Here is a 23,960-nt window from a genome sequence, read left to right as displayed (position 1 = left end):
TCTTCCCAGGAGCCGAGGTTCCGAGCCTTTGGCAGCCCTCAGTCATCTTTCTGTTGACTCGTTATACCAAGGGCCACATTTCTCCTTGTCTTTGTTCTTAATATATTTTTAAATATTGAAACAACACTATAAAGTTCATCCTTTTTTATCTCTTTTTTGGATCAATAACTTCCACTTAAAAAATTTTTTTTAAAATTTATTTATTAGAGGGGAAGGGAGGGAGAAGGAGGGAGGGGAACATTGATGTGAGAGCAGTCGCCTCCTGTACACGCCCTGGCAGGTGACCTGGCTCACAACCCAGGTGTGTGTCCTAACTGGGAACCAAACCAGTGACCTTTTGGTTCACAGTCTGGTGCTCATCCTCGGAGCCGGGGCGACTTCCACATTTAAAATTCCAGTACATTTCAGCTCATCGAGTCCTCAGACTTACTCAGGTTTCTCCAGTCGGTCCATGCCTGTCTTCAGCGCTGGTTTGTCCAGCCTGGACCCACTGTGGCCTACATGTGGCCCCTGGCTGTTAGGTCCCTCAGGGCTGCAAGACCGGGCTCTGGGCAGCAAATTCCCCAGACTCCACCAGTCAGCTCATGGTGGGAAAGGGGCACCCAGGTGTGTATAATTTGTGGAAGATCAATAGGCCATAGTCTGCTGGTGCCATCTGCCTCCCTGGAAAAGCAGGAACTTCTGTGTTAGTGCCAGAGGGTCTCCAGATCCTAAGGTGAGTGATCACCCAGGGACCGGAGTTCCTCAGGGGACTGGTAAGTGGCATTTATCCAGCCACAATTTGCTAAGTCCCACTGCATTCTGGGCAGTATGTCAGATGCTGGGAGACCGTGTGTGTCTTGAGGGTGGAGGAAGGGTATCACCCAGGCAGCCTTTCGGATGAGACTGGGTAGAAACCAAAATTCACTTGGGCTCAGTGTGCAGGGCCTTTGAGCACGCAGTGTCCGCCATGACGCAGTGCTCAATCTGTGGTGCCTTGCTCTGGAGTTGATTTCTGCATCACTCTCTCGACCCGGGTTATCTTCAGTGGCTCGGCTCAGTGCAGCCGCAGTTTCTTCAGTCTGTCAGTGGAGGGCATACGGAGCCACCTTGGGGTCATAAAGCACCTCACCAGAGTGTCTGGCCCATACAAGCACTTAGCAAACAGCACCGCCCACTGCAAAGCCTGCTGGGCTAGTACACTGTGACTCATCAGGACTGCAGCAAGCAGACTCCCGCGATGTCCCCCAAGGACCCCTGCCTCCTGCTGTTCACTCCCTTGAGAGTGGCCTGGCCTAGTCGCAGGTTCTAACCAACAGGATTTGGCAGAGGTGATAGAGGTCACTTCCGCGGTTAGGCTACCTCGATGGTGACTTCTGTTTTGCCGGCACACTCTCTCCTTTGCTGACTTAGATGAAGCCAGCTGCTATGTTGGAGGGGCCCACATGGCAAGGAAGAGCCAGCAAGGACTGGATGGAGCTCGCCAACTGCAGGAGTGGTCTTAGAAGTGGATCCTTCCCTGGGGGGTGGGGGTGCTGTGGTTTGCAGGCACCAGGTCCCAAGGCATGGCTGGGGAAGGGTGCGTGCCAGAGCTGGCTGGGGGATCCCTGGTCCCAGCCCTTTGAACAGAGATGGGGTAATGGGTCATTATGTTTCCACCATCAAACCTTGAAGAATCCGGAACCAAAGTGCCACTCAGTGCTTGGAACGCCAGCGTGCTGAGTTTAGACAAGGCAGACACCCGCCGGCGTCACGTCCAAGTGTTCCCCCAGAACGCCTTCTGCAGCGACGACGCAGTCGTCAACGTTAAAAACTCTCCTTGTTCCCCGTGTAAATTCCCACCCAACGGTTGCTACTTTATTGCTTCCTCTCCAGACCAGCCATATCAAAATCTGTGAGCACCAGGGCTGTCAAGCAGCTGAGGCCCCCTGCAGGGCTCTGAGGGGCAGGTCCCGTTCGATGGCAATGACTGGTGGTGGTCCGCATTTGCGGTCAGCTCTTTGAACGGTTTTTGTCCTGCTGGACGTTACCACATGGCGGCCTAGAGTGAGCGCCTGCAGCAGGAGTGCGGCCTTGTCCCTGGCAACTGCCAGTGTGTCGTCGTGGGCTCAGCTGCCTCCGTCCCAGAGCAGGCTCACCCTCCTTGTTAGGGGGTGTATTGGAACAGTGAATCTGCGACCCCCGACCCACGGTCCCCTCTGGAGGACTATTTCCTCCACGTTATGGACCTGCACACTGGCTGCTCATGTGGCGCACACACCTTCCGGTGTGATAAGGTGGCCCTGCCACACAACGGAGGGCTGTACTTGTGCAGAGACATCCTGGCCACCTTGTCAGTGCGGCAGCAGACCATACAGGTCTTCAGGTGACGGCACTTTCATTGATGTGAGAACCACTGGCTGCTTCGGCTGTGAGGACGGCCTACTCACTGCGTCAGCTGTTTTCTCTGAGACACAGTGGGACAGTCAGACAGGCATGGCCATTTTCCCAGGGACCCCTTCACCAACCCCCTGCAACATCGTCTGCTCGTACACTTGTGCCGCCGCACGGAGTAGGATGGGGGCGCAGTGGCCAAGGGGCGCTTCTTCCAATACATTGACCAACTGTGGCAGCTGCGCGTGTGGAAGATGCAGCTTCTGGACGAAAACCATCTGTGTATCAAGTCCTCTAGTGAGGACTGTAGCAGCCCTGAGGGTCACAGGTCCGTCACTGGCATCTTTTTTCCTTTTTTAAATTTACTTTTATAAAAGATTTTATTTACTTATTTATTTTATTTACTAAAAGAGGGAGGGAGAGAGGAGAGAAACATCGATGTGAGAAACATTCATCAGTTGCCTTTCTTTTGCGCCCTGACCAGGGATCAAACCTGCAACCCGGGCATGTGCCCCAACTGGGAATCCTTTGCTTTGCCAGAGGACCCCCACCCAACTGAGCCACACAGTCAGGGCTGTTATTTATTTATCAATAAATTTAAATCCTTGAGGGGCACAGCATTGCGCGGATTCTGTGTCCGATGGCCTTAGCAGGAAGGCTGCTTCGGGTTTAGCACAAAACAGCCACTGTTTCCATGCACATGAGTTATCTTTTCCCAGGTTACTCTGGTTTTGTTTGCTTTGCCTCCAGGAGTCACTGTGTTGTTCTTCACTTTGCACACAGAAGCACATCTCTTGCCTAGGTGGAATTCAGTTTCATCTCGAGCATGAACGCTCAATTTTAAGAAGAGCTGTGCACCCCCTCTGGTTCCGGAGACCCCGCATATAGCCGGCAAAAGTGGCCTTGGGCCACCGCCTCCCAGACATGTTTGTCCTTGTAGAAGTCCTGTTCCCGGAAGGCCCCCGAAGTTCAGCAGCAGGAATGCCATTCACCTCTGTCACAGACATCTTTCTTTGTGGTGTACAGTATGGTGACAACAGAGGTGATCACTGTGTTTGAGAATATGTCAGCTGAGCTTTTGGAGCTCTTCAAGAACTTCTGTGATCCCTTCTGTATTGCCACCCTGCACGGTGAAGTCCAGTGTCCCGGCTCAGCTTCCAGCAACAGTTTTGCAAGGCAGACCCAGTGCTGGCTTAAAGACTCCATTGTAAATGCCAAGTACGGAGGGCACATGGACGCAGTATGCGGGCTGCTGGGTCAGGGCCCCACCAGTGCCCAGTCTTACAGGAGTAGCCCCTACCTGGAAGTGTCTTTCTTCAGCTATGATGACAAGTGGGTGTCAGCCGTGGAGCGGCCCATAACTTGTGGAGATCCCCGTTTCAGGTTTGATGCCCAAGACCCTGGTCTGCTCAACTTTCAGGTCCACGCAGGCTCACTGGGCCGCCCCATCAACCGCATAGTATGACGCCTTGTTGCCTCCACCTTTCACCCTTATGAGCCCTTTGCAATTTCTGTGCAGAGGATTAATGCTGAGCATCAACTTCTATAGGCGACACCGCTGCATGTATGTGCCTCACTCAAGCGAGGTTTCCTGGTCTTCTATGACTTTTCTTATCTCTAAAGCAAAAGCCAAAGCTTCTGACTACCAGCTTTGTGGGGTCCAAATTGGTATACTTCAGGTGGGGAGAGCAAAGGAGAGGATGAGGGTGGCTCAGACTAATGGACTTTAAAAAATATATATTTTATTTGTTTATTTTCAGAGAGAGAGGAAGGGAGGGAGAAAGAGAGGGACAGAAACGTCACTGTGTGGTTGCCTCTTGTGCACCCCCTACTGGGGATCTGGCCCACAACCCAGGCATGTACCCTGACTGGGAATTGAACCTGTGACCCTTTGATTCGCAGGCTGGCACTGTATCCACTGAACCACACCAGCCAGGGCAACTTTTTAAAAATGTGTACAAAAACTAATTGATTTAAAATCCTCTTGATTTTTCCCTGCGGGAATGCCCAGCTCTAATTTTGTTCATTTACTTTTTGTTCTATTTTGCATTTTATTGCTGTGAAGATTGGAGCATTGCACTTTCACCCTCTTTACGTCACGTCTCTGGCATTGCACTATGCTTCTGAAGCAGGCAAAGCTAGTTTACTCATGAGAACTGTGTACATCTTTTCTGCTTAGCCAACAAGCAGGGCTATGGGTTTTTTTATTTTTTTATTTTATTTTTTTATTTTTAGAGACAGGGGAAGGGAGGGAGAAAGAGAGGGAGAGAAACATCAATAGGTTGCCTCTCACACACCCCCATTTGGGGACTTGGCCCGCAACCCAAGCATCTGCCCTGACCAGGAATTGAACCTGCGACCTTTCGGTTCGCAGGCCGGCGTTCTATCCACTGAGCCACATTGGCGAGGGCCAGCAGGGCTATCTTTATAAGAAGACAAAATAAAGCCATGATATTTTCTTACTGAAAAAAGAAAGGGAAATAGATCCTTCCCCATTTGAGCCTTTGGATGAAACCCAGCCCTGGCTGACACCTGGATGGCAGCCTCGGCAGAAACCTTGCAGAGGCCCAGGGAAGCCACAGCCAGATTCCTGGTCTATAGAAACTGTGAGATGCGTGCATGTTGTTTCCGGCCACTGAGCGCGTGGTGGTTTGTTCTGCAGCAGGAGCTGACTAATACGCTGATAAAGGTGCACCACAACCACTTGCCAGTTTACTGAACTGTTCCACTTCTGCCTGTTTCCTCTCTGGGAGCCACTTGTCTGTTTGCTGTGCCTTCATTCTCTTTTCTTTGTAGGATCGTGATGGGGGGCTACATGTTAGTGCTGGGCCATCATCTTCCTTCTGCTCCGGGAAGAGTAGACCACTCGGCAAATCTGTGGAGCAAGGGCTCCCTGCCTTACACAAAACGGGCGTGTCTTCTTGCCTGCCTCTTAAGATGGGTTGGAGGCAGGAACTGTGGGATCCCTGAATTTCAGCCCTCCAGCTGGCAGGAGTCAGGTCAGACCTGCCCATAGGTCGGCTTAGGATTTGGCTGTGTGTGAAGCTCTTTGGAAGGTGTTCATCTCAAAGCGAAGTTCATGCACAGCAGGGAGAGTGAGGATGGACTGGCTTCCGCTGCTGGCCCCACCCCTAAATGGCAGCAATTGTCCTCTCCCCGCCTCAGTGTTCCCAGCTGCAAAATGGTAGTAATTTCTCCTTTCCCCACCCGAGACACCATGAGGATTAAGTGGGAACTTGTAGAAGGGTTTTATAACCATCAACTGCTGCATAAATACTGATAGTACACATCAGAGTCTCAGAGCCAGACCAAGCTCAGAGAACACCAAAGCTGGCATTCCTGGGGAGGTCGAGTTCTCCACACGGACTTCAGCATCCTCTGGCTGCAGAGCAAGGCCTGGGTGGGAGGGGCAGGCGCATGGATCCTGGTCGCCGATGTGAACTATCCTGCTGCTAGCAGAGAGGTGAAACCTGCTACTTGGGCTTCAGCAGCCCTGTGTCCCGTCCCTCAATCAGGAGGGCTTTGGGCAAGCAGGCCTCCTCCATGGGAGGCCCAGTGGGGAGGCCAGTGGGGGCCTCCCACTTTTGCCAGCATATAAGGTGGAGCACTAATTTTAGGCCTTAAGTCACAGCTTCGTTTTTTTCACGCACTACCTGTGAGATGAGTCAGGCGGCCCTGGGTTCAAATGCAGACTGTGGGCTCCTGCTCTCCGCAAAGACGCCACCTCTCAGTGTGCCAGTCTTGCGTTTCCTCAGGGACAGTGGGCCTGTTTGCCTACTCGCATGACAGTGAGGGTGGAAGTGTTACTGGGGAGACCCAAGTAAAGGGGCTCCCCCTCCTCGGTTCTTGCATTGCTCACAAGAGAATTCAGGAGAGAATAGTGGAAATGAGATAGCAATTTTATTTATGAAATATAGAGGAAATAAAGTGGTAAGTTTATTAGTAAATTTGTTCTATACTCTCAGGCCAAGGCTACAAGTGAGCACCCAGCTAATCTGAGTGCGCCGGCTATTGGGGTTCAGGGGTTATATACCCGAGTCAGTGTCTAGGTTCCCCCTCCTCCTCTCCCTCCCAGACCTTGGGACAGTTACCAAGGCTTTCTTTCCCAGCTGGTGAAGATGATGCCCACAGAACTTCAAGGGCTCCCCTCCTCCTGCTCCTGGTGTTGGAACACCTGGCAATCTAATTGGACCAGGCTCGGGCTGCTGAGTTAGTGGGTGAGACACGTCTCCCTCCTCCTCCTGGCCTTGGTTTACTATCATCCCTCCTGCCTAACAGAAGGAACGGGTGAATCAGGGTCCAGCACACGCTGGCTCCCCCCCAAGCATGAGTCATGTTAGACTTGGGGGGCTGAGTTACAGGAGTCAACACACCACCCTGGGCCCGGCGGGGTGCTGCCAGTCTCTCATAGGTCAGAGGGCAGTCGGGAGCCACCCTCCCCAGGCTCAGTGGTGGAGAGCAGGTGCCAGCCACGCCCACAGCTGTTGCCCTCCTGACCGTACTTGGGCAAGAAGCTGCAGCTGCTATTAATAACCAGGGTGCACCCCCTGGATGGGAGTGGGGTGGTTCCTATAAAGCCAGGCCTGCCAGCCCGCAGCGGCTCCTCCAGCCCCTGAGACCTTTAGCCCCCCACTGTTGTGAGAGAAAAAGAAAAGTAAGTACCTCAACCATCTCCCCTCCCTCCACCCGACCCCGCTCAGCGGCCTGGAGAGTGAGACACAGAACAGTGGTAAAACTACATACCCCGTGCAAAGGACGTCTGAGACACAGCCTTGGGGGCACTTAACTGTTCCAGGCGGTTCGGGGGCCCATCCCAGTGGGGAAGAGGGCAGCGAGGAGGCGGAGGAAGTGGAGGAGGAGGGGGCTGGGCCTCATCCTCATCTATTCTCCGGTCCTAGAGGGAGCAGAGCTAGCGACCCTGGGACAGGCGACTCCAGAGTGCATGTGTGCTTTGCGGTGATGTGGCCACAGCGCTGGCCCCCCTTGGGGAGTGAAGGACAGGGATCGAGGTTGGGGCTCCCTCACTCTCCTGCCCCTAACCCTGCCTGTCCCCAGACACCCTGGTGTCCCCCCAGCCTGTGGGGTTTTATATTTCGCAGGTCCCTTTAGAAGGGGACTTACTGGCCTGTGCAGAACTAGCCCTGTTTTCATTTACTGAATCCCCCCTGCTCCGGGAGCTGTCCCACCGTCTGCTGTCCCCTCCCCTCCCTGAGACTCAGTTGTTTGGTGACCTTGTTGAATGCCAGAGAAGCCTCAAGCGAACAGAGAGGTGATGAGGTCATTCTTGGGTACCCCCAGACCACCAGATTATGCTAGGCAGATTTGGGGGTTCCTGGGTGGTGGTGGAGGACGTGTGGTGGCAGAGACTGTCAGCCACCCCTGTCTGTTTTTGTCAGCGCCCCCCCGCCCAGAACTGGCAGAGCCCCCAGTTGGCCTCAAGGACACCCCCTCAGGGGCCTGGCACCTGGAAGGATGGGCAGCAGGGACGGCCATCGGAGGTGACTGCTCTGGCTCTGTTGGGACATATGTGGAGGTGGGGGTGCCCACAGAGTAACTGCTGATTAAGAGGGCTGGCTGAGTGATACTTGATGTGAGTGGCAAATGGTTGGGGTGGGGGGTTCCTGAAATAGAGTGAGAACGAGGGGGGTGGGGATACAGGCCCTGCAGCCTGGCTCCCCACTCCCAGGGCCTCTGCTTCCATCTGTGCCATGCATTTCAGTTTCCCCTGGGGGCTGATAGGATGTTTGGGGCAGGGCCCAGGGCAGTGTCGGTGAGATGAGTGTCGGGGGGCTCGGGGTCGCCAGCCGGGCCCTTTGTATGGAAGGTCGCCCGTGTGTGCGTGGTGGGCTGGGGTGGGGTTTCAGACTTGTAACGCGGGGAGGCACAGGGGGGCCAGCTTCCAGTGAAGGGCCCAGTCAGTTCCTGTCCACCCAGCTCAGCCCTCAGCAACCCTGAGGCAGAGGCACCTCTCCATGTGGTGGGGTTGCTGGCACCCCGGGGCTCTGCAGGGACCAAGGAAGGGGGGCCTCAGACAGGCCTGGCCCAGCCAAGTTCCTCGGGAGGGAGAAGGGTTGGCCCAGGAGGGTGTCAGCCACAGGACGGCAGGCGCACGCATGGTTTGTCAGGGTCTGTCCCTGTCTTGGGCTCTCAGCCCCTTCCCGGCACCGTCTCTGGGTAGTGAGTCACACTGTTTGGGGCACCTCCAGGAGACAGGGGTTTGAGCCCATTCTCTTCCCTTAGGACAGCTTCTCCCCTCTGGCCTTGGACATTGGGGCCAGGTCACTCTCTGTGAGGGGCTGTCCTGGGGGGCACTGTGGGGTGTCCAGCAGCATCCCTGGCCCCCACTCTCCTGCTTCCAGGAGCAACTCTAGTGTGAAAACACAGTTGCTCCCAGACATTGCTTAGTGTCCCTGGGAGCAGGGCCACGCTCAGCTGGGAACCACTGCCCTGAGGCAGTTCTGGGCCTTGAAGGTGTCGGGTGCCGCGCGCTGGGCATTCCCAGGCTGGCGTACACGGTCAGTGGGCAGACATTCTACCTTGGTAGTTTGGTGCTTCATCTGATGCACACAGGAAACCTAGGTCTCCCCGTCAGTACCAACGCCACCACAGTTTCCTCTTCAAACGAATTTAGTTAAAAATCAATAAAATAAGCAAGACTTGGAAAGAAAACTAATAAATGCAAGAGTAGTCCTCTGGGAGTCTTCGGCCCCGGCCCCTGTTGTGAGGTCAGGAGGAGAAGGGGTAGCTTCTGAAGGGACCTCTGGAAGACCCACAGTGGACACAGCCCGGGTGCCCAGGCTCACCACCCTGGCCTGCACCCTACCTCCACCTTGTGTGTGGCCTGGGCAAGGGACTCGGCCTCAGTTCTCCTATCTGCAAGCTGGAATATATTGCACTTTGTGACGCAGAGTGGTGGACAGAATCGCAGGCCCTCTGGGTCACCGGACAGGTGGCCAGCAGGTGTCAATGCCCCACCCCCACCCTAGATGGGTGGGCCAGCCCAGGGGGTAGGCACTGCATCGATGAACGTAGGAAGCACACAGGTGAGGAAACTGAGTCACGGGGGTGGCACATTGCATCACTCCAGGCAGTGGATTGTGGAGCTGCCCACTCATGCTCCGGGCTGCCCAGTCTAGGGTGTCCCGTCCAGGGGCCTTGAGAGACATGACAAAGGGTATACCCCATGGAGTGCTTGGTGGAAACAAGATGGGGAGCATCGGGTTTGTCTCAGGTTCCCTCCAGGGAGGGCAGGTGCCGCAGGAAAGGTAGAAGGTAGCGATGTCGTCACTGTGGCCAGAGCCAGGTTCGCTGGGCCCCTCCGGTGGCTCTGGGAGGAAGGAGAGAACTCTTTGGGGGATTCGAGTGAGAAGATGGAAGGCTAGGTGGGGTGAGGGTGAGTGGCTGGGCCATGCTTCCTCGGCTGCAGAAGGCCATGGGGTGAGCGTCTGACAGGCTGGAGTTTACATCTCAGCGTTGCTGAGTCAGTGACCCGGGCAGGGTGGTTTCCCTCTGAGCCCTAGGGAGACAGGGCATAGAATAATCTGACCTCTCGGGGTGACCGGCTGTCCCGGTTTGCCTGGGACTGGGGTTTTCCAGGACAGTGAACTTTCAGTGCTAAAACCGGGAAAGGTCTGGGCCAACTAGGATGAGGTGGTTCCCCGGTTAGCCTTCTTTTTAACTGTGATAACAATAAAAAATACAAACAAACATAAAAATTTGCCACATCAACCATGTTTAAGTGTCCAGTCCAGTGGCATTCAGCACATTCGTACTGTTGTGCCGCCATCCCCACCGTCCGTCTCCGGAACCTTCTCTCCTTCCCAAACTGACGCTCTGCCCCCATTAAACACTAACTCCCATCCGCTCTCCCAGCCCCTGGCTCCCACCATCTCCTTCCTGTCTCTGTGGATCTGACTCCTCCAGGGACCTCCTGTGAGTGGGATCACACAGTGCTTGTCCCTCTGTGTCTGGCTTCTCTCACTGAGCGTAACATCCTCCAGGTTCCTCCACATTGTGGCAGGTGTCAGAATGTCCTTCCCTTAAAAAAAAAAAAGATTTTGTTTAGTTATTTTTAGAGAGAGGGGAAGGGAGGAAGAAAGATAAGGAGAGAAACATCAATCAGTTGCCTTTCAAACACCCGCACCTGGGGACCTGGCCTGGGTCCCAGGCATGAGCCCTGGCTGGGACTCAAACCAGTGACCTTTTGGTTCACAGACTGCACTCAGTCCACTCACCCACACCAGCCAGGATAGGATTGCCTTCCTTGCTAAGGCTGAATAGTACTTCATAGTCTGGATGCACCAAATTTCGTTTATCCATTTATCTGTTGATAGACATTTAGGTGTTTCTACCTTTTGGCTACTTGGAATAATGCTGCTGTGGACATGGGCGTGCGAATATCTGTGTAAGTCTGGCTTTTAATTCTTTTGATTCCATCCAGAAGTGGAATTGTTGAACTGCATGGTAGTTGTATGTTTAATTTTTTGAGAAACCCCCAAACTGTTCTCCACAGCGGCTGCCCAGTTTTCATTCCCATCAGCAGAGCATGAGGGTCCCAATTCCCCACATCCTCGCTGACACTTAACGCCTGATTTTTTTGAGTTGGCCACCCCATTGCTCCTGTTCTCATAGTTACCGAGGTGTCTGGGTGGCCAGGCAGGGCTCTGGCTGCCCCGGAGCCACCTCTGCCATATCCCCGTCCCCTCCTGCATTATTCTGGGCCCAGGGACAGGGGATCCGCTCTGGGAAAGCCTTGGCAGGCCCATCAGGTGCTCCCCCCTGGCGCTGCTCCAGCTCCCCTCTGTGTGCCCGGGACACGGTGACCTCAGTCACAGCCTGTCTCTGAGGCTGCCTTTCTCCGTGGCCTACCACCCCAGGCCACAGACACTTCCTGCAAAGGGGCAGAAGGTAACTCTTTTCGGCCTCGCAGACTGGAGGATCTCGGTCAGAGCTACTCAGCTCTGCCATTGTAGCTTGGAGGCAGCCATGTGGGCCTGCCTTTATGCCAATAAATCTTTTTTGATAGACTCTAAAATTGGAATTTCACATAATTTGCATAGGTCAAGAAATTTAATTCTTTTTGGGTTTTTTTCCCTCCAGATAATTTACAAATGTGAAACCACTCTCACCTCAAGGGCTATACAAAGACAGGCAGTGGGCGGGATTCGGTCCATGGGCCATAGTTAGTCAATCCACCTACCCCACATCCATTAACGCTGGTTGAATGAATTGACGTTTAGCGTCCCATTAAAACGCATGTCCTGTTAATCGGCGTGACCGTGATGTGCTGTTAGTGAGCAAATGGGCATTCGTGATTTTTTTTACTAGTCACAGATGTTGAAAATGCCACTGAATTAAATAAAAGTCACACTGGATTTTTTCCTTAAGCCCTAAAGGATTTTTAGACAGCTTTATCAAGGTAGTATTAACATACCATACAATTTATTTGTTTCATGTGTACACTTCGATTCTTTGTGTGTATTTGCAGGGCTGTGCAATCCTTGGCTACAATTCATTTCAGAATATTGTATCCTTTCCCCAGAAGCAGCCCCGTCCTCATTAGCAGTCAGTTCCCACTCCCAGCCCCCGGCCAGCCCCTGGCGACCACCAATCCACCTTCTGCCTTTGAAGATTCGCAGGGCTGGCTCCTTCTTAGGCCTCCTGGCTCGCAGATGGGCGTCTTCTCTGCATGTCCCCGCTGTGCATGTGGGCCCCGGTGTCCCTCTGTGTGTCCAAATTTCTCCTTATAGGACACCAGTCATGTCGGATTAAGGCCTACCCTCAGGACCATTTTAACCTAATTCCCTCTTTAATCACTCCCAGATACAGTCACATTCTGAGGTGCTGGGCATCTGAGCTTCAACTTATGAATCTGGGGGACACAGTTGAGCCCATACAGCGTCTTTTGTTTTTTTGTTCTTATTTGTTTGAAGAGAGGAGGGGTTTAACAGATTCAAGTGTACAAGAACCCTGGGTTCTGAGTCGTTAGGGACATGACTCAATGGCTAAGCAGGGACAGAAACTCATGCCCTCCTGACCTCAGGCCTGTGGGCTCCTTCATTCTATTCCGTGTTCCCTGACAGACAGCAGCGTGGGTAACAACCACCGGGTCTGCCTGGTTCTGAGCGCTCCTGGCGGGTGCAGGACTTCAGTGCTAAAACTGGGGAAGGCCCCTGCAAATCAGGACCAGGCGATCACTCTTCCAGTGGCCCGGATGGGGTCTCCGGTCAGGGGAAAGGACCCGGGAGGCCTTTGTTGAAATTAGTGCCAGGGACAGGACAAGGTTCAGAGCACGTGATTGTGGCTCCTGGCTCTGCTGCTGGTGGCTCTGCCACCATCCACCGGTTTGTCCTGTCTGTCCACCTGCCTGTCCACTTACCACATTCTCCTCTGTGTCTTGCTCTGTGCTGTGTCTTGAGGCCACAGCAGTGAAGGAGGGCCAAGGTGACTGCTATGCCAGGTGATTTCTACTTTCAGGAAAGCTGCGTTTAGAATTGGCAGCCGTGTAGTAGACCGGCCAGTTGGGAGACTTTGGGCTGGGACAGAAGAAGTGAGCAACTAGGACCCCAGACCTGGGGTGGGCGGAGCCCGTAGGATCAACCCGCTGCCCAGCCTGTTCTGGGGCAGGGGGCAGGGGGCCTTCGAGCACACAGAGACCCCACTCCACGGGCCCCCTGCAGGGAGCTTGGAGGGCGGTGGGGCTGTCACAGGTGGAGAAATGAGGTCTGAGCCTCGTGGTGAGTGATGGGCAGGGCCCGGGGCACCCAGACTCCGCACCCTACTGCCTTTGCTCACTAACTGCAAATATGGCAAGAAAGCCTGTGGGACCTTCTTCCCATCTCAGCCCTATGTGTCCCCTGCAAGTGCTGGCCTGTGGCTGATGCCCCTTCCCAGAATTGTGCCAGTGCCCTGACCCGATCCTTCTGTTTTCCCTCCCTCCCTCCCTCCCTTCCTCCCCAGAACATAAAGGTAATCGCTTTTAAGTCAACAGCTCAGTGGCATTTAGTGCATTTACAATGTTGTACAACTACCACCTCTATTCCAGAACATTCTCATCACCCTAAAACAAAACCCCATCCCCATCAGCAGTCATTCGCCATCCCCCTTCCCCAGCCCCAGGCAACTGCAAACCCACTTCTTATCTCTGTGGATGTGCCTGTTCCGGAAGTTTCACATAAATGGAATCACACACTGTGTGGCCTTTTGTGTCTGGCGTCTCTCACTGAGCATGAAGGTTTCAAGGTCCATCCATGTTGTAGCGAGTGTCAGAGCCTCAGTCCTTTTCCTGGCTGAGTAATGTTCCTTTGTGTGATGAATGATGTCGCGTTTATCCATTTACCCACCCATGGACACGGTTGCTTCACATTTTGGCTGCTGTGAACAATGCTCCTGTGAACACTCACGTACGAGGTTTTTTGAACACTCATTTTAAATTCGTTTGGGTATCCCTATGAGTGGACTGCTGTATTGTATAGTAATTTGGGTTTTTTTATTCCATAATTTCCCAATGTTCACTGGCTTTGTCCAAACCCATCTGGACTGCAGGTTTCCCATGCCACTCTGGACCGCGTGGTGTAGGAAGCTACAGGTCCACAGCTGGCTGTGGGGTGTCACCCTCAGATCAAAGAGTTCCCTGTCTGCCTCCCACCCCCCAAACTCTGGTCCCCATTGACCCTTCCAGACTCCCTTGAGCAAAGAGAACAACATCTAGGGAAAGTGGGTTCAAATCCCCGCTCGGCCAAGCCACTGACTGCCTCTGAGCCTCAGTCTACCCACCCTGAAATTGGTATTAATAATAAACTGTCTCACTGAGGTTTTGGGGAGGGCCCAGGGAGACATGGAAGTATGTCCTTTGTGAGCATCCCGGGCCATGAAAACTTCTCAATAATCCTAAACAGTAGGTATGTAATCCAACCACAGAGAAGGGCCAGGGGTGTGGTAGGGGCATGGGAGGGGCAGGACTCAGCCAAGAACTGGGGCACCCTCAGGCATGGCTGATGTCCCAGCCTGTGTTCTGGGTTATGTTGTGCCTTCTGTTGAAAGCTGGCAGGAAATTTCCCCTCTGGGGAACCTGAGTCCCCAAGGACCCGCAGCAGACCCTGGGGTCATGTCAGTGTGGGTCCAACGGGTGGAGACTAACTGCTCAGAGCTCTCAGTGCCATGCCCAGAGGCCACCAATGAACCAAGGAGAGGAGACTGGAGCGTCCTTTTCAGCATCTCAAACACAACAGGCCGAACCACAACAGTTTAAAAAAATAAACAGCATCAGGTTTAATACTTAAGCTGCTCTGAGGTTACAGAGGCATCTTGGGGCAGGATCCCGGGGCCCTGAGATGCTGAGCTTCAAGTGGGGCCTCCACTCTCATAGTACAGACACCCACAGGGTGAGATGGTCGTGCAGGTCTCTGCTGGGATGCCGCCAGCCTGGCCGCACTGTGGCTGGAATCGTATGTGGGTCCCTCTAGTCCGGGGCTGGGCCCCTCTTCCCTCAGCTACACTAGGAGTGGTTCAGGAGCAAGTTCTGAATGTCTTCCAGAACCTGGTGGAAGAGCTCCTCACGAGACTTCATGCCATCCAGGTACACTGAAATCAAAAAGGCCATGGTCAGGGGCGAAATTGCTGGGCCACCAGGGCTGCCACCAAGAGGCAGGCAGCTGGCTCCCAGGGAAACAGGCAGCCTGCTAGATCAGGAGGAAGCTGACCCGCAGAATCAGGTGGCTGGAATAGAATGGCCTCTGGGGCCCAAAGTAAGAGGGGCTGGCAGTGAGACTTGAGGAGGGACTTCTAGGTTTCCCAAGTGGTCTCTACAGGGAACGGCTGGGCTCAGGGTCCCCCCAGGGCCAGGCCTCATCCTACTCAGGGCCTTACCTACTTCCACGCCATTGGCCTCCATTTCTTGCTTATACTTCTGGTACATGGGCCACACATGGCCGTCGAAGAGGCCAGGGGGATCGGGGACCTTGTATGTTCGGGTACTGGGAAGAGAGATTGGCAAGAACGAGTGAGGCCTGTGTCGCTTGAGGGGGGCACCACGAACAGAGCCTGAGGGATGCGAAACAGGTCAGGGATAGCACCACTGAGAGAGGGGACCCCACTGAATCAGGGACCATGGGCTCGGGTCTGGGAGCCCCAGCTTCTGGCATGTTCACCCCCTGAGCCTGGTAGATGCCTAGGGAAATGCAGGGGAGGGCCATGTCTCCAGGTCCCTGGCTGGGGCTTCTGGGACACAGCAGGAGCCAGCGAAGTGCCTGCTGGCTGCCAACCTGCGGTTTCAGGGCGGCCTGTGTCCAGTGGGCATCACTGGTTCCCTGGTCCCACCCAGGAAGCCAGATAGGACCTCCGGGGGGCTCACCTCCTCCTCCACTTGCACTCTCCGTAGGGGACAGTCAGGAAGTACCGTCGGCTGTATAAGTCCACCAGGGGCCTGGCAGGGGTGGAGGACACGGTCAGCACCATGGGCCTTCCTTCACGGGAGTCCAAGGTACACAGCCCCACAGCCTTGGCTTCCAGGGACTTTATTGGGTGATGAGGGCTGGGGTGGGGGTGGGGCCTGGGCTGGTTAGTGTAGGGGTCAGGGAGGGGTGAGTATTGGCCAGTCTCCTGCTATGCCCAGGAACATCCCTATAGCAGCCCCCCAATTTAGATAGGCCAAGAGAGGTGCTATGTCTTGCCCAGTGAGGCCAGGAGTCCAGCCCAGCCTCCTGTTCTGCCTGAGAGGGCAGAGTTCTAGAAGGACTCGGGTTCCCCAAGAAGCAGGGCTTTTGCTCCAGCCCCTGGAGGGCCCAGATGGTCTGGGGCGTGAACCTGCCACACTCACTTGTAGCTGTACAGCAGGAAGCCTTCCAGAATGAGGATGTGGGTGTCCAAGGTGTCTGCTTGGACAGCGACCCCGTGGGCACGGGCAAACTTCTGGGGGTTGCTCATCCAGGCCTGCACGGTGTTCAGCATGGCCTCCATGTCCAGGGACTCCAGCACTGGGGACAGGGAGAGTGGGTGTTGGCAGAGCCGGCAGAACTGGCAGAGTCGGGGAAACGAGGGACAGTGTAGGCAGGGGCACGGGGCCATCGGCCATCCTTACCGTCCCACTGCTTGAAGCCATCCTCTCCAACTGCGATTTGGTCCTGGGGCTGAAACAGAGGAGGCCGAACCCTGGGCTCAGTGCCTGCCTTCCCACCTCACCACCACCCTGGCAGAATCTTAGTGGGTCCCTAGGCTCCTGGACAGCCCACAGTGAGGGGCTCAGGGTCTGCTGGGCTGCCTGCCCTGACCCTCTGCAGTTGGTGCTTACACGCTCTGAAGTCCCGGGGAAGGGCTCAGGCTGGCACCGGGATACTCCCCTCCCCCACCGCATGATGCTTGGGACCAGAAGGGAAGGAACATTGCATCCACCCACTCATTATCCCCTCACCCTCCACAAAGCACGAAGGGCAGATTCAGAGCCCATTTTGCAGATGAGCAAATGGAGGTGCAAAGGGAGAAAGGGCCTGGAAGGCCACAGTGGCACTGGCCTGGAGGCACACCTCCTTTGGGAACTGCAGTGTCCCCATCAGTCCAGTGGGGAGCAGGTGTCCAGTAAGAATGTGCCAGGTGCATAGTAGGTGCTCGGTAAATAAGAACCTTTATTTCTTGCTCTCCTGGCCCAGGACGACCTGTGAAGGGTCTTTGCCTGGCCCACATGGGCAGCAAGCAGCAAAGAGCAGGGTGGCCTGGGAAGGCTCCCCCATTCCCGACCCCCCAGCGAGGGCACCCACCTTGAAAAAGTCATCCTGGTGGATGACACAGCAGTTGGGCAGCACCTTCAGCAGGCTGTTGGTCAGTGTGGTCTTGCCACCATTGGTCACGCTGTGGAGACATCGTACATGTGAGGCTGCCTGGCTAGGTCTGAGGGGGTCCTCCCAGAATCGGACTCAAATATAAACATGCAACAGTAAAACCTTAGAGCTAAGAGGCCACTGCTATTTGCCTGGGCTGAGAGGAGGCTTTCTAAGCAGAGAAAAGGGGCAGGAAGGATGAAAGCAAGCAAGCAAGCAAGCAGCTAACACAGCCTTGGCCGGCACAGGGCCATCTGGAGCACAGTGACCCATTCAGCATCGCTGCAAACTCCGGAGGTGGGGCTAGGAGCTCATTTTTATACACGAGGGAACTGGAATCCAAGCGTGATTTAGCCCTAGTAGGGCTTTTAATTTTTTTTGCCAAAATGTTAAAAGAAGTGCAAACTGGGAGAGAGAAAAAACATTTGCAATAGAAAAACCAGAAATTCACTGCAAAAGTAAAAGAGGCACTCAACTTTATGAACTGGTTGTAACCAAGGGGGGATAAAGGGGGGGAAAAAAAGAAAAAAGCAATGGTCTCCAAGGATGTCTCTGCTTTTAGCACTGGAAGTCCCCAACCCTGGAGACCCTCCAGTGCGGCAGGGCCAGGGAACCAGGGCGGGGTCCCCCTGTGGCACAGGGAACAAGACGATGGACTCCTGGAGCTGACAAAGGACAGAAAGGTAACTGTCAGGACTTTCTGGAAATGCGGGTCCCTCTGACCTTGTGTCCCTGTTCTAGGAATCACATGCAGAAAGCCAGGTGTGGAGCAGGGGAAAGCTGAAGCCAGTTAAAAGGGCCAGTGGGAAGGGGACCCCCATGCATCAGGGGGAGCAGTTTAGAAAGCCCTGACATTAATTTGGGTTGTTACTAAAAGGCACACCTTCCACTCAAGGTGGCTACAGAACCTGCAGGGCCCAGCACAAAATGAAAGGTGGGGGCCCTCTTTCAAATATTTTAGGAATTTCAACTGGGCAATAGAGCAATGAACCAAGTAGGGGAAGAGGGCCCAGGGCAACCCCCTGGGTAGGACATTCCTGCCCCCAAGCCCACCCTGCTTAGGCAAAATGCTTCCCTAGCAACATCTTAAAAGGCTTGGTTATTGGTAATAAAATGGAAAATTTAACCCCCCTGGGAAGGGAGGCCCCTGACTGGCAGGTGTACACACAGTCACACCAGAACGCCACTGCAGGGGCCCGCCCCACCTGCCCACCACGCGTCTGCCTCCGGGTAGGGTGTCCCCCACCAAAGGCTGCGCCAGACTGTTGGAGGGTTTGCCCGAGCCCCATAGGGTCTACCCTCTCCACCGGTTTTTGGTTTTACACTGAGCATAGAGGGGAAAAGTGATTTCCGTTTGGAAATTTAAAATTAGGCCTGGCGCCTAACCCGCTGAGGGCAGCACCCAGCCTCCAAGGGCACAAGACCCACACTCGGACCTTGGGCACCAGGCCCTGCGACGCCAGGGACCAGGCGGCCCTCCATTCATTCCGTGGCCTCCTCCGCGACTTTGCCCCACGAGGCCTCCCGCCCCTGCGCCCGGCTGCTCACCCTCCAATGCCCACAATGCACTTCATCTCCATGCAGAGGGACGGCGGGGATCTCGCTCTGCCTTCGGACTCCCGGGCACTAGGTTGGGCCCAACACGGAGGTGCACAGCATCCCCGCTTCATTGAGAAAACGTGGCGCCTTTATAGGCCCGGGCAGCGCCGAGGCCGCCTCGAGGGAGGCCGCGCGGCCTGTTAGCAGCTTGGCTCTCTCTTGGTGGGGGCACAGCCGCCCCCCCCACCCCTGCACCTGTTCCCACTGGATGGAAATAGCTGCACGTTGCCTTTTGCCTAAATTAGTCATGGACCAGCTGGGTGGGGGTACAGGTAGATGTCACCCTATCTGCCTCTTCCCTCCTCCCTCTCTCCCCTCCTCTTCCCCCGTCCTAGCCAGACTGCCCCTGGGGCAGATAACCGGGCCACACATCTTCCCTTCCTAAAAATATCCCACTCGGTGTGTCCTCCGGCCTGACCCTGACATTAAGGCTGGTTCTGGTGACACTGAGGAAAGAGAAGTCACCCCTCACCCCATCACCAGCTGTAGCAGCAGCACCAGTGCCAGCCCCCCTCCCACCAACCCTCCCTGCCCTGTGGAAACTTCCCTTTCCAAGGGGGCCACGCGCCAAGACAGGCTTAAGGTCAGAATGGTGAGTGCCAAGATAGCTGTGCTCCTGTGACCTGGGCTGCCTCCAGAAAATCTCAGCGTGACACCAGGGGTCATTCATTGAGTGCCCATGTGAGGCCCGGAGGAGTCACTGGGTTTGGCCCCACGCCCCTCAGCAGCCTGGGGATGGGGCAGGATGGGGCATGACCTTGCTGGTCCCTGCTCCGGACCCCTGGGAGCTGAGGGACACACATGCCCAAATTCAAACAACTGCTTACCGATGGAGCTGGAAAGCACATCCAGCTTGAAGCTTCCACTCCCCCTGTGAGGGGCATAGCCCCCCAACTGACATGTGTGACCTTGGGCGACCCACATCATCTCTGTGCCTCAGTCTCCCCCTCAGTATTCTAGCTGGGCACAGGCTGTTATTATTATTACTATTTTTATTATTCCTGTGATATTGTGATTTATAATAAGTATATATTTGGTCTTAGTCCCAGTTCCCAGCACACAGTTCCAAAGGCCTTTGTAATTTCCCAAGTGATAAGAGGGAGTATCTTCTGTTACAGGTTTGGACTTTTATTCTCTGCTCCTGAAATAGGTCCAGAGTGATAAAGATGACAGAAGCATTTTTGCTATTTGTAAGAAGCCCTTTCAAACACACCTGAGTTTATGCTGATGGTGTGACTTCGGAAAGGCCCCATAACCATGGGATGGGGGCTGGTGGCCAGGGACACCAGCAGGGGGTTAGAGGATGGAGATTTTAGGAGAAGGGGGCTGGGAATTGAGTCAATCACCAAAAGCCAACAATGTTATCCATCACGCCTTTGTGATGAAGCCGCCACAAAAATCCCTAAATAAAGGGGATCGGAGAGTTCCGGGTAGGTGGGCCCGCCCACATGCTGGGAGGCGGTGCCTGCAGAGGCAATGGAGGCTCTGAGCCCCTCCCCCAGCCTTGTTCTTCACGTCTCTTCCACCTACCTGGCTGTTGCTGAGGTCTGTCCCCCATACAGACTGCTAATCTAGTAGGTTAACTGTTTTCCTGAGTCTGTGAGCCGCTGTAGCAGATTACTGAACCTGAAGTGGGGGGATGAATGGGAGCCCCGATTTGTAGCCAAGTGGGACAGAAGTGTGGGTAACCTGGGCACCCACTACTTTTGACCCGCATCTGATGGGACAGTCATGGAGCTGAGCCTTTAACATGGGGGGCCTGTGCTAACTACGGGTGGTGTCAGAATGGAGTTAAGTTGTAGGATGCTCAGCTGGTGTCTGCTGAGAACTGCAGAATTGCTTGGTGTGGGGAAAAGGCCCCACATCTGGTGTCAGAAGAGTTGGTGTGAGTGTAGAGAGGAAATGAGTTTTCCCTTTCACTAGTAATAACAATAATGATAATAATACTATAGTAATTAATATAATATATAAATATATAAAATATAATAATTAATATACTATCATTACTATTATCTGCTGGCTGTATTTGATCCTGGAAATGATTGGGGACAGGAAATGAACTTGAGGCAGAGTTCGAAGGGCCTCAGGAATAAACCACCTGGCCCCCATTCTGCAGATGAGAGATGGAAGCCACACGGGAGAGGTGATGGCCAAGGTCATCCAAGGTCACCCCAGGCATGGAGCTGTTAAAGCTCTCTCCTCTGAACCTCACCCCAGACCAGCGAGGGCCACAGCCCTTGGAGCTGGACAAAAGTAATAACCCTCTGTTCTTAGTTATAGTTTATTTCACATAAAAACCCCCCAAAGTTTATGGAAATGATGTTCTCACATCACAACAATGATCATAATGAATTGGTTTTTTGTCTTTAAAAATCGCAAAACTCGCCATGGGAAGGATGGGTGTGTGAACTTCAACTTTGGGGCAGGACTTATGACGCCACCATGTGTCACAAGAGCAAACCCCAGTGTTCCCTCATGACAAGGGATCCAGGTTGGTTGCATTTTAGCCAAAACTGCCCCACGAATACAAATCTTTCACAAAGCCGATCTCAGAGGCTGCAGGTGGCAGCCTGCCTGGACACAGTGGCCCTGTTTGGATGCAGCTGTGCTTTAGAACATCTCACACCTGTGACAGGTGGCTGGCCTGGAGATGGCCTCCTGGGGGGGAGGGGTGTCTCTCTTTGCTCTGGAAGGGCCGCTGTGGCTGAGCTGGGGTCCTTGGTTCTGCTTGCCCATTGGTTGTCTGTGGTGCTGGTGGTCCGGAGGGACGGTGGCCTCATTGAACCCATTGGAATTTCTTGCGCCACCAGAATCTTTAGCCTGTAGGGTCCTTGAGGGCCGAATGGGCTCAGCACCTTTGGCCGCCCATCACCGTGCAGGCACTTAGTAATCCTGGGTGGAACAGAACAAACTGGTTCCTGCCCCGACTCCTTTTGTTCCTGCAGGAGGCACCAGCCTTCCAGACGTTGCTGCATTCACTGGGGTGGAAGTGGGGCGTCTCAGGACCATGATGGTCTCAGGTGAGCAGAGCAGGCCACCTGAACCTGGAGTTTAGGGCCTGGGACAGAGGCCTTTTGGAGGAAGCCTAGAGGCCCATCCACCAACCTTGGCTGCCTCAGGCTCCAGGTGATTCACCTGGGCCCAGAACAGGGTCCCTGTCCTTTTCTGACATTTGGGAAGGAGAACAGAACCACACATTAACCCACCCCCACCCCCAAATGTCCTAGCCTCATGGGGCAATGCCGGGTCCCAGCATATGCAAGCCCAAAGCAGCTCAGAAACCTGGCATTTTTCAAGTTGGGAGCTACTGGCATTGGGGCAGTTCCTTGATGCGGCAAAGCACTGGGCATCCCTTTTCTTAGCAACTAAATGCCACTAGATCCCTCCTGTTGTTGGGATAGCTCCAAACGCAACCCACTGTCATCCCAGGTCAGAGGCATTCGGCATTCCCGCTGAGGCCAAGAACCTCATGCTTGGAAACTGCGGGCTGGGTCAACAGAGCCTTGCTGACACCCAGCTAAGAAGCCAGCTACAGAGCCAGTAGGAGGGGCCTGGAGTGTGTGCCTGCTCAGCTTTTGCTCAGATTCATAGAAACAGAGACTGTTAGGATTGGAGTGGTCTCAGAGGACCTGTTTCTGCAAGCACTGTCCAGTCTTTTCTTAAGTACCTTCGGAGATGGGGAACTCACTACCTATAGAGGTCACCTGATGGGTGTTTAGCCCATATTAGGAAAGTCTGTCTCCTTTGAATGCAGGTGGCTGTAGCATTCATTCCATTAGGGTTTATATTCCTAGGTGGCCTTTGAAACAAACATCCAATACCCTGTATCTTCCTTTTTCTTGCTCTGTGTTCCCAAAATGAGCCTATTTCAGAGCCAGCTTCTCAGCCTCTGCTCTTGGTGGGAACCCAAGGGGCACATCCCAACCCTGCGTTGGGGAGTTTGGAGAAGTGGGGACAACTCATTCCCTTATGAGGTATTGATCGGATTGCCCTGTGGCATGGCATCTGCATTAAAGGGGCTTGAGAATGTTCTAGATTGAGAGAGTCTGATTTTGCGAGTGTAGGACAAGGATGAGCAGCGGCAGCTCTCACTGGTGCTGTGAGCTCCCATGCTGTCACATCAGATGTGGGTGTCCTCAGAGACAAAGGGGGCCAAAGGAAAAGCCATGAGGTTGGAGGTGCCCAGGGCACAGCCCTATTGGGGAGCTGAGCTTCCTGGCCAGATGCCCGGGATTGCGGGGGCCATTCTGGGAGGAAAGGCACAAGAACAAATTCCAGATCCAGCCAGGGAGCTGGTGGGCATCTATGGCTCCAACCTCAGCCAGGTGTCAAGCAAGAGAAGGGTCTTAAACCAGGACTTTGTGCAGTGGTAGGGGACTCTGAGGCCACCTGGGACACACGGACAATGCCCTGTGCTTCTCTTCTCTTGGCTGTGAGCTCACGAGTCTGGAAGGGTGAAGGGCTGAGAACTGGAGTCTTTTCCAGAATGCACGACTACTGCATCATTTTAGAAAATGTTTTCAAGCAGCTAAAAAGGATGCTGGGTTTCAGAGATGGGTGGAGGAAACAGGCACCCTCCGAAGGCTGGGATTCAGGATGAGGTGGGGATGAGATCCAGGGCCAGAGGGCGTCTGACAGAGGTTCCTTGGCGTCTGGCATTTTCTTTCGTGTTCTTCTCTGTACTCTCGTCACCTCAGGACATGCTGGAGAGGGAAAAGCACAGGCCAGGTTATTATTGGTCTTGTTTTTATTGAATTTTTTAATAAGAGTTTACTTGAGCCAAACTGATGACATATGCCGGGAAGCACAATCTCAAATGCTCCCTATTATTGTTTTTTACAGAAAGTGGAGGATACTGTCCCGTGTGTGGAATCCAAGAGCATGGTCTCACCCAGCTTTGGTGCACCCTTAGCAGCAAGGATGACAGCTGCCCTTCAAGGTCTGCCACCTGCCACCCACCTTCCAGATGTGGTTCTGAAGGGGACCTCTCTCTTGGTGCCCCAGCAGAACAGACCTCAGGGCTGGTGCCCACAGTCAGACTGGAGGGAACCGATCCACACCCCATCCACACCCCACCCTCCCACCCATCCACCCATCCACACCCCACCTACCCACCCATCCCTCCATCCACGCACCTCACCCACCCATTCGCCCTTCCACCTACCCATTCATCATCCACCCACATACCCATCTATCCAA

General features: G+C 54.2%; 2 protein-coding genes, 1 long non-coding RNA gene and 1 pseudogene across 4 annotated transcripts in view; 2 read left to right on the top strand and 2 right to left on the bottom strand.

Moving 5' to 3' along the window:
• Positions 1 to 1,618: 1,618 nt before the first annotated feature.
• On the top strand, positions 1,619 to 3,901 carry LOC112312262 (DET1 homolog pseudogene; annotated as a pseudogene).
• Positions 3,902 to 6,953: 3,052 nt separating this feature from the next.
• Positions 6,954 to 23,840, top strand: LOC128779272 (uncharacterized). Its single transcript, XR_008425168.1, has 3 exons — positions 6,954 to 7,006; positions 7,749 to 7,850; positions 23,604 to 23,840. It is a non-coding gene; the product is annotated as an uncharacterized lncRNA (long non-coding RNA).
• Positions 14,624 to 18,845, bottom strand: NMRK2 (nicotinamide riboside kinase 2). 2 transcript variants are annotated; one of them, XM_024569249.3, is made up of 7 exons: positions 18,711 to 18,845; positions 17,103 to 17,193; positions 16,430 to 16,478; positions 16,169 to 16,325; positions 15,704 to 15,775; positions 15,220 to 15,326; positions 14,624 to 14,934 (listed from the first exon to the last, which is right to left on the bottom strand). In XM_024569249.3, exons 1-7 carry the CDS (start codon positions 18,830 to 18,832, stop codon positions 14,849 to 14,851), a joined length of 684 nt encoding a protein of 227 aa, XP_024425017.3. In that variant the 5' UTR covers positions 18,833 to 18,845; the 3' UTR covers positions 14,624 to 14,848. The 2 variants fall into 2 exon arrangements, with proteins under 2 accessions (XP_024425017.3, XP_045058576.1); XM_045202641.2 differs by lacking the exon at positions 15,704 to 15,775.
• ATCAY (ATCAY kinesin light chain interacting caytaxin) overlaps positions 21,027 to 23,960 on the bottom strand; it is a 31,298-nt gene continuing 28,364 nt past the window's right edge. Inside the window, exon 13 of the mRNA XM_045202639.2 lies at positions 21,027 to 23,464. Within this exon, the coding sequence (XP_045058574.2) occupies positions 23,455 to 23,464 (10 nt within the window). The 3' untranslated portion in view covers positions 21,027 to 23,454. The remainder of the gene's footprint in view (positions 23,465 to 23,960) is intronic.

Source organism: Desmodus rotundus, chromosome 9 (assembly GCF_022682495.2).
Source record: "Desmodus rotundus isolate HL8 chromosome 9, HLdesRot8A.1, whole genome shotgun sequence".
Taxonomy (NCBI): Eukaryota; Metazoa; Chordata; class Mammalia; order Chiroptera; family Phyllostomidae; genus Desmodus; species Desmodus rotundus.
This window is presented reverse-complemented; position numbering and strand designations above follow the sequence as displayed.

Bases quoted from the DNA above. Each gene is read 5' to 3' on its own strand.
- NMRK2 (XM_024569249.3), bottom strand. From the start codon at position 18,832: ATGAAGCGGGGATGCTGTGCACCTCCGTGTTGGGCCCAACCTAGTGCC. The intron at 16,479-17,102 runs GTGGGTGCCCTC...CCTCTGTTTCAG, and splicing joins ACCAGGATGACTTTTTCAAG to CCCCAGGACCAAATCGCAGT. The intron at 15,327-15,703 runs GTGAGCCCCCCG...CTCTCTTCCCAG, and splicing joins GAGTGCAAGTGGAGGAGGAG to TACCCGAACATACAAGGTCC.